At 37.6% G+C, this 9,857-nt stretch overlaps 1 protein-coding gene across 1 annotated transcript; it reads left to right on the top strand.

Moving 5' to 3' along the window:
• The first annotated feature begins 141 nt into the window (after positions 1 to 141).
• Positions 142 to 9,638, top strand: gpr137 (G protein-coupled receptor 137). The gene is made up of 8 exons (XM_059346098.1): positions 142 to 267; positions 3,109 to 3,579; positions 4,290 to 4,339; positions 4,425 to 4,659; positions 6,725 to 6,874; positions 6,967 to 7,092; positions 7,193 to 7,311; positions 8,243 to 9,638. Exons 2-8 carry the CDS (start codon positions 3,199 to 3,201, stop codon positions 8,337 to 8,339), a joined length of 1,158 nt encoding a protein of 385 aa, XP_059202081.1. The 5' UTR covers positions 142 to 267; positions 3,109 to 3,198; the 3' UTR covers positions 8,340 to 9,638.
• Positions 9,639 to 9,857: the final 219 nt, after the last annotated feature.

Genomic DNA, 9,857 nt, shown 5'->3' on the forward strand with positions numbered 1-9,857 from the left:
AGAGTTATAAAAACACATTTACCGGCGAGCTGTGAACGTAATTTACATGTAGTGTTAGTTGAATGCGCCTATGTTCATGAGACAAGTAAACAACAAATTGAAGAAACCGCGATTTCCTGTCGTCGCTGATTGGCGGTTGGATTACAAACGGTCGCCCCGCATCGGCTCTGGTCCCGCCCACCAGACGTTACGTACGTCACACAACAAGGAAACAGATTAGCGACCGTCGACTGCACTTTATCCCCCCGGAGCTCCACTTCAAACAAGGTCTGCTATTATCCTTATATGATAACTGACAACTTATACATTTGTACTATTTTTGTGAGGAAACATAGACCAATTGAGCGACAACACGTAATGCCGCTGGTTGACATTTATTGTGGTTAACAGAGTTAGTTTCAGTTATCTTAGCCGTTGTTGAGCTGCTTGGACTGATGTTGTTTATGTTCCAGAGCAGAGGAAAGACTTTTTAGCTAGCTGGTCTCAAAGTCCACTCTAAAATACACACATCACATATAAACACGGACAATATACTGGCATCACATAGTCCCACCAATACTATAACACTGCAGTTTGAAATGTTGATGTTAATGTCGAAAATGAGAGGATTATTGATCTGATGTATTGGATTTGTTAAATCAATGTTATTGTATCCTGTACTGTGTGGTGGGACAGATACACACCAAGATGTGACTGTTATAAGGTCACTGTCTTTAGGTCAAATCAATAATCGATTATTAAATTAATCGTCAACTATTTTTGATAGAATAATTGGTTTGAGCAGTTTTTTAGAGACAAAAGTCCAAATTCTCTGATTTCAGCTTCTTCAATGTGAATATTTCTGGTTTCCTTGTTCCTTTATGACAATAAACTGAATATCCCTTTGGTTTGTGGACAAAACAAGAGATTTGAGGACATCATCTTGTGGTTTGGGAAACACTGATTGATATTTTTCAACAATTTATTGAATGACCAAACAACTAATCGATTAATCGTTTAAAAAATCGACAGATCTATAATGAAAATAATCGTTAGTTGCAGCCCTAGTTTGGACATATATATAATGATAACAACAAAAATATTTCAGAATACTTTAATTTAAGAGCTGATATCTAGACATTTTCTATGGTTTACTTGATAATGATTTTTATAATGATCAGCTCTTAAATTAAACTCTTGTGAGCTATTTTTGTTAGCGTTATATTTGTCCAAACAAATGTACCTTTAGTTTTTCATATATAGCATTGTAGTTATACCATAGAATATCATATATGTCAATAATGGCGATCAGTTTTTAAAATGAGATTTCCGGTTGTACATGAAACAATGAAAGAATGCACCTGAAAATGAAAGTAACTGTTTGACTTCTCTTCCCCATCCAGTCCAGTGTGAACAATAGCAGCTAGACAAGATTTATATGTGATTTTCCAAATATTAACCATGCTACAGTATGATTTATGTTAATATTTGAAGAAGTCCTTGTGGATATTGCCAAAACCGATATCATTATATTTTACCTAATGCTTGATGTTGACAAATATACATAACTTTAGATGTAGAAATATTTTCTTAAAGACTACTCTTCATTTCATTATGTTTCAAGACAAGAAAAATGTCAAGTAAAGGGTTGCATATAAAGTTAAATTATTATATTAGGTTTCTATAATTTCATGACACAACACATTTTTGGATTAACTATTAACACTTGCAGTAACCAAATAGGGAAGTCTATTATTTGGCTGATCCAGCATATTAAACAGCTGACAAATTAACCCATTTGTACCCAAAGATTATACCAAGTATGATAAATAAATTGTTCTGACTGATCTAATGTCTTGGAATCCGCTCTGCAACTACTTATCTAACAGTTTGAATTGTTCAGACTAAATGTGGAAATTGTGGAAAAACCTTATCAAGTTAAGAGGCCTTATTGTCGTTGTAGTTGGTAAATGTTTAACATATGAAATGTGTCTTTTTAACACTGCATGTGTATGCATATCTTTGATATTCAGCTTGTTACGAGTGTATATATATATATATATATATATATATATATATATATATATTAAAGACTTGGTTGTGCTCTTTGTTGTTTCTGAGATACAGCTATTTTCTTATACTGTATTTATTCTATAATTCAAAACGATTGTGTAAAGGCAAGTCCAGAGAAAACGTCAGTTGATGGCACAAATGGGACATAAGACTTTATTGTAGCGATGCAGAAAATGTATTTAAAACAAAAACACTGGCCATAAAATAAGTAGTACACACACTCATACACAGGCACGCATGCACACACACATTTCTATACTTTTGTTTTGTTTTACTGTTAATATTATTATAATTATCTTCAAGTTTATGTGTCATTATTTTTTATTTTTTGTCTTTCATAATTACTTGTTTTTAATTTAACTTGTGAATTTAAATATAGCTAGAGGCCTGTATAAGCCCTTTTGGGTTTCTTGCCGCTACTTTGCACCTTCCTTTTGTTGTTATCTCTTTATCCTTGTTTTTTGTCTTATTGTTGTGCAAAATAAAAAAACTTCAAACTTCAAAACTTTAAAATGACAATGTGTCATATCGTTTTACCTTCAAAACATATAAGTGTTATCAAAGCATACATTGTAGGGTTGTCACGATACTAAAATTTTCAACTCAATACCGATACTCAGGAAAATATTCGATACTCAATACCATTTTCGATACCACAAGGATAAAAACAAAGACCTCAAAATTTAACAGAAATATTTTTTATTAACAAGAAAAATGCAACATGCAAAAATTAACAGAACCACAGGTTAATATTTATAATAAAAAACAGTTGTGCAAAAAGAAACTGCAACTAAGATAACAAGCTTCAGGTCTTAGGTAGTGCAAAAAATAAATAAATACAATAAACGGTATCAATTAGAACAATATTTTGAGGTTGTATGGTTTAGCTGTTTAATAAGTTGTTGGATCGATACTTTTTAAAATGAGCATTGTATTCGGATACAACGTTTTAGTATCGATACTTTTGACAACCCTAATACATTGTTCCTCTATATTGCTGGTGTCTTGCTCAATGCTGTGCTTCTGACCTACTGACCTCTTGTGATTTTGTCTCAGGTCTCCTATGTAAACCGTTGTGGCTGAGAGGAGAAGGTTCGGCAGTGTCTCTGTGATGATGGACAGTTAGTTCATCCTGTCAGTACTCCAATGGAAGCTCCAGTCACAGCTGCCCCTCCTCCAAACTCCTCCACCGTTCCTGCCCCGGTCCCGCTGCGCCCGGCCGTCGCCCCCTCCGTGCAGCTGGGCTTCACCATCCTCTACACCAGCCTGTACAGCGCACTGTTCCTGGTGGTGTACGTCCAGCTGTGGCTTCTCTACCTCTACAGACACAAGAGATGGAGCTACCAGAGTGTCTTCCTGTTCCTCTGCCTGCTCTGGGCCGCCCTCCGCACCACCCTGTTCTCCTTCTACTTCTGTAATGCTCTGGAGGCCAACCACCTGCCTGTTGTAGTCTACTGGCTGCTCTACTGCTTCCCTGTGTGTCTGCAGTTCTTCACTCTCAGCCTTATTAACCTGTATTTCACTCAGGTGAGACTGGAGACTAATATGGGTCAGGGATTATTTTCCTGAAACTAGGACGTAGAGATAAAAAAAAAAAAGATACAAAGTGACCAAAAGATTGCGAAAATAATTAATCCGAGGCAACCATAATGATAAAAGATTTCATGTTATACAGGTGCATCTCAATAAATTAAAATATCATAGAAAAGTTTATTTATGTCAGTAATTAAATTCAAAAAGTGGAAATAACACATTATATAGATCCATTACACACAGAATGAAACATTTCATGTCTTAATCTATTTAATTTCTTCTAATTATAATGATCATAGCTTAGAGATACATTTAATGAAGACCTAAAATTCAGTATCTCACAAAAAGTGTAATATTACAAAAGACACATTTTAAAAAGTATGTTTAATACGTAATGTTGGCCTCTGAAAAGTATGTCCATCTATATGACTCAATACTTGGTTGGGGCTGTTTGACTTGAACTACTGGAAATGGACTTTTCCTTCTTATTCTAATGTATTGAGATGCACCTGTAATTAAATAAATGAAAGTAAACAAAGGTATTTACCTTTACCCTCTATGCAGGGGAATTCCATGACGTCTGCCAAACAGCTATTAAAATAAAAACGTGTTTAGAGGGACTGAAAAACAGGATGCTTCTTTTGCTTTCACTTTCATTCTTAATGTCACATGTTTGTTTACTCTGTTGCTTATTTCTCCTGCAGGTGTTACTCAAAGTGAGAGAGACTTACATCTCAGAAGTGGAAAGAGGAGTGTAAGTTTGACCCTACAGTAAAGATCATAAGAAGAATAATGATAAAACTTGGAACGTGATGAACATGATCCTGTGTCTTCCTCAGGTGGCTGGCACGGTGCATGTACGGTGCACTGAGCGCTGTCTTTCTCTGCATCAACGTGGTTTGTGCTGTCCTCGGGGACAGAGGCGTCGGGTCAGGGGAGAGGACCTGGAGTCTGGTCCTGGTGCGAGTTCTGGTCAACGACTTGCTCTTCATCCTGGATGCGGTGTTACTGGCAGCCTTGCTGTTGCTCCTGACCAAGCACTCACGCTCCACCAGCCCCTACCTCATAAGCAAGGTGGGCCAAACATTGGTATTTAAAGTGACAGGCAAATGAAAGAATGCAGCAGGTTATTTATTTTTAATGAAACAAAACATAAATTAAAGGGGCACTTTGTTGTGCCTGAAATAATTGCCCCAATGATATTGTTATAGCCTTATTAGGGAAAATATTATGAGGACTATTTCAGTTTATTATAGAGCTGGGCAATATGGACCAAAAGTCATATCTCAATATATTTAGGCTGAATATCGATATACGATATATATCCTGATATTTTTATCGCAAAGTGAGAGCAAATGTTCAGTCAAAGCCAAATAAGACATGTCACAAGTTGTTTTATTAAAACATTTGTTTAAGTGAACATAAATACTGTATAGCAACAGGAGTACAACTTGGCTAAATGTCAGGATATGTCATCTGCTGCATCTTTGACCCTTCTTTTATTAATATGAGCATCCCATGACTTTATGGAAGTGCAATTTAGTCATCAGTGCAGTTCCCTTTTAAACATAAGTCACTTCTTCACCCTCCTCTGTACATTTACATTTAGTCATTTAGCAGACGCTTTCATCCAAAACGACTTACAAAAAAGGGGAAACAATCCAGGTATAGTGAGATAAGAGGCGTTAGTGCAGCAATAAGGTCTAGTGATGATTCTTTAAGGAGCAGAGTTGTGGGGTGGTGCTAGGAGAGAAGGTCCTCTCTGAAGAGCTGGGTCTTCAGAGAGGTTTTTAAAGGTAGAGAGGGATGCCCTGCTCTGGTAGGAACTGGTAGTGGTTCCATCAACGGGGAACAACAAACACAAAGAGTTTAGATTGCCTTGAAGGAACGGGTGGCAGAGCCAGACGCTGTTTATTGGAAGAGCGCAGCGGTTGTGAGGTAGCATATGCCTGAAGGCATTAGATATCTGAATTTGAGGCGGGCTGCAACAGGTAGCCAGTGGAGCTGGATGAGCAGCGCAGTGACATGTGACCTAGTTGGCTGGTTGTAGACCAGGAGCACCACCACATTCTGGATCATCTGAAGGGGTTTCACTGTGCAGGCTGTTAGGTAGTGATGTACCAATGAATTAAAGCCTGATTTCCACCGGGCGCGTTACTGCAGCGTAACGTCAGCGTCGCGTATGACGTTGCAAATAGGTAACACTCTAATCAATGAGAGCATTTCCACCGGGCGCGTAGCGTAACGTTACTGCAGCGTCGCGTCAGCGTCTCTACGCGAGCATTAGGTAGGACTTCTATTTCTCCGCGAGACGCTGCCAACTCGCGTGAATCTCAACAGAGCAGATCGCACCAGAAAGGAAGTCCGACTCAGATTCAGCGTAAAACACTTCCGCCCCTTTCAAAATAAAACACAATACGCAGTTCATGCAGCCTAAAACTACTTCACATCAACGTTATGTTATGACCGGGGCACCAGATTGGCAATCAATCAATCAAAGGGTCTCAGAGGATCGGCGACACGGACGACAAGAGACTGATTGTTGAAGTGGAACATCATACAATCATTTATGACATAACATATTGTTTTTATAAGGATAGATGGTCAGATCAACATATCTTTCACCTCAGAGAAGCAAAGTAAGTTGGTTTTTGTTGTTGTTGTTTACTTTATACACACAGTTTATCCATAGACTGTATAAATAGAGTTTAAAGTTTATCACGGGAGCTTGCGGTCTCCCGTATGGTCAGGATTATCGCGTGACCTCGTTATCTCGCGTGTATATGGCCGGCTCGCTAAACTGACGTGCTGCTGCAGTAACGCGTCCGGTGGAAATCCCCAGTCATGAACCATTTTCTTTATTTTCTGAGCCCACTAGATGGAGCTCTTGGTTTATAGAAAAAGGCTCAAGCAATGGTAATTGAATGTGCTTTTTCCCTTTGTTGAACAGAGAGCTCCATCTAGTGGAGTCAGAACATAAAGAAAATGGTTCATGAGGCTTCATTGGTACATCACTAGTGGCAGGCCCGTCAGGAGAGCATTACAGTAGTCAAGTTTTGAGATGACGGCAGCTTGTGTCAGGAGTTGACTGTAACTGTGATGGAACCACAGACTGACCGTGTCTCTGTCCCCTGACCAGGGGACCACAGTGTGCCGTACAGCCACGCTGGGAGCAGCAGTCATCTTGCTGTTTGCCAGTCGAGCCTGCTACAACCTGGCGGTGCTCATTCTGTCTCAGAGCCACCGGGTGGAGTCCTTCAACTTTGACTGGTACAACGTCTCCGACCAGGTGATCATCTCATGTTTGAGTCGAAGCACTCTCAGTCACTGCATTCTCCAACTTCTCCAATACGAAATCCCCCTCTGTGTGTGTGTTTGTAGGCTGACCTGCGTAGTGAGCTGGGTGACAGGGGCTACCTGGCCTTCGGAGCCATCCTCTTCATATGGGAGCTGCTCCCAACCAGCCTGCTCATTCTCATCTTCAGAGTCCGCCGGCCCGCTCAGGAGGTATTGAAGACATCAGACACAAACTGGACTAAATCAACTAAATAAAGAAATGTAGAAATGTAGAAGTTATTTTAATCATATTTCCTGATTCTTTTTACAGACCAGCAGCATAGCCATTAACAACAGGGTGCTACCTCGTCCATATTTCTTCGACGACCCTCAGGGCAGTGATGATGACGCACCTGCTCCATGGGAACGCAGTTCACATCCACGCTCAAGGTACAGTCACCACACAGGAGGAGCTGAAACCATTACTCAATTTAAAAGATATTTTTGAGGTGTGGTGGTATGAGCGTATTAACTTTCCCTTTAATCAGCTCAACAGGTTATTATTTCACTTTTGATAGTAAAATAGTGATTATAGAAGTTGGTTATTAAGAAAGAATGCAAACATTCCCAGCTTTTTAAAAATGTGATCAATGACTGCTTGCCCTGCAGATACTTTAACACGATTCTCATTTACGTGATAAAATTATTATTAATAAAAATTCAAAATATTTTTAAAATAACTGAATAATTTTTTGCTTAATAAATGTTTAAAAAGATGAATTGATTATTAAAATAGTCGCAGATAATTGTCCTGTTGGCTGCTTTCGCTCTTATTTTCTATAATTGTAAACTGAGCTAAGAGTCATTTTTAATTATACATTTTTTTTTATTATTATTATTCCATTCCTGTATTAACTGTATTTTGACTGCTTGCCCTGCAGATACATTAACACAAGCTCATTTACTTGATAAAATTACAAAAGAAATTCAAAATATTTTTTAAATGACATGTTTTGTTGGCCAGCAGTCAGAAACTCAAATGTTTGCACTTTGCTTTGATAGAAAACTAGGAAAATCAACAAATATTCACATTTGAAATCATTTTTGGGGCTTGTTTGCTTAATACATGTTTAAAAAGATGAATTGAGTATTAAAATAGTTGCAGAATATTGTCCTGTGGGCTGTTTCAGCTTTAATTTTCTATCATTGTAAATTGAGTATTATTGGGTTTTGGACTGTTGGTTGGACACAAAAAGACACTTGAAAACCTGATTTTTGGCTCATGGAATCTTTTTTTCCCACCATTTTCTAAGCAAAACAAGTAAAAGATGGTTAGAGAAACTAGTTTGCAGATTATTCAGTCTTCTCTTGTGTGTTTCAGCTGGTACGGGTCAGAGACGGCTCCTCTCCTGTTTCCCAGCAACCCTCAAGACCAGAGCCACCAGCACCACTCGTTCTACTCCACCCCCCAGAACTGACACCTCACCTCTATCAGGGTCCTCCTGTCCTCCATCACATCCAGCGGCCAGTTGTACCTCCCTCTGGACAGTTTTTGCACTGAAAACCTCAGGAATTCATCAAGAAACAGTGAATTTGCACCTTGTAGTTTTTGAACAGAGAATATATATTGAAGATGATTCTTGTCTGAAAGGGAACAAACTGTTAATGTGCTCAGTGATCTCTTTGTGGAGGTTCAGGTGATATTAAGTCACAATGTGTACGCTTGTTTTAAATAAGTCATTGTTCTGTTGTTTATGAAACAAAACTAGTTCAAAACTTACAATCCCTAAAAATTGCACATTTATCTTCGTTAGCATTCCTTATAAATTAATGCACATAATATAGTTTATAAGCTCCCTTGGGAACAACCACTGACCATATTAGTATGTGAAGAAGGTAACTTTTCTCTAACACTGTTTGAAGTGTATAGGAAACTGACTAATACACAAAGTTCCTTTTTGCATTTGGTGTTCTTTCTTTAAGACCAGTCCCACATACAGTCATGGAAAAAATTATTAGATTACCCTTGTTTTCTCTAATTTCTTGTTCATTTTAATGCCTGGTACAGCTGACGGTACAGTTTCTTTAGACAAATATAATAAAACAAAAATAGCTCATAAAAGTTTAATTTAAGAGCTGATATCTAGACATTTTCCATGGTTTCTTGATAATGATTTTGTTTACTATCAAGAAATCCATGGAAAATGGACAAGAAATTGAAGAAAACAATGGTCTAATGATTTTTTTCCATGACTGTATAACTGCAGGTATTCACCTGCTGGGTTGTTTCCTTTAAGTCCTGTCACTTTTGCTAAGAGTCATTTTCAATTAAACATTTTTTTTTTGATTATTCCATTCCTGTATTAACTGTATTTTGATGGACGTTTAACTTATTTTATGACTCCTGTTCTACCTTTTAATTGTAGCTATAAAATCAAATGTAATTTTAATATGCGACTTTTACTGGAATGAGGCTTCCTCATAGGTATTTGCTCATGTGACTTTGACTTTACCACATGATTGATATTTACTGTGTAAAAGCAAACCAATAAAAAAATCCAAAGACGCTTTTTCATCCTGTTGCTAAACAGAAAACATGTTTTTCTGCATAATTTTTTTGAATCATTTTCAAGGAAGGTTCCCACAAAGAACAATGTAATTTGTTATCAATTGTAGAAAAACATTTCCTTTGTGCTTAACGTAAAACACTGATTTGAAAAATGTGTTTTAAAAAAAACCAAGATTGCAATAATAAATACATAGTGAATGAAAATGAACTTGAGTTTTAAGGGAGCTTTTTATTTTCAAGGAAATTCCCAACTTCCCTATAATTAGCACTTCTGTATTCAGGAAACTTCCTGGGAAATTACACATCTGAAGTAACTATTAAACAATAGAAGCAGAAAAGATGAATTTCTAGGACATACTATGACTAGGAAGGACTGCTGACTGGTATTCTTGTTTTGCTTTTCTAGCAAGATGACATTCTAACAAAA

Source organism: Centropristis striata, chromosome 12 (genome assembly GCF_030273125.1).
Source record: "Centropristis striata isolate RG_2023a ecotype Rhode Island chromosome 12, C.striata_1.0, whole genome shotgun sequence".
NCBI lineage: Eukaryota > Metazoa > Chordata > Actinopteri > Perciformes > Serranidae > Centropristis > Centropristis striata.

What these genes read in the sequence shown, in the direction of transcription:
- gpr137 (XM_059346098.1), top strand. Translation starts at nt 3,199, where the DNA reads ATGGAAGCTCCAGTCACAGCTGCCCCTCCTCCAAACTCCTCCACCGTT. An exon ending in TCAGAAGTGGAAAGAGGAGT is followed by an intron (nt 4,340 to 4,424) that starts GTAAGTTTGACC and finishes TGTCTTCCTCAG; the next exon opens with GTGGCTGGCACGGTGCATGT. An exon ending in GCCCCTACCTCATAAGCAAG is followed by an intron (nt 4,660 to 6,724) that starts GTGGGCCAAACA and finishes TCCCCTGACCAG; the next exon opens with GGGACCACAGTGTGCCGTAC.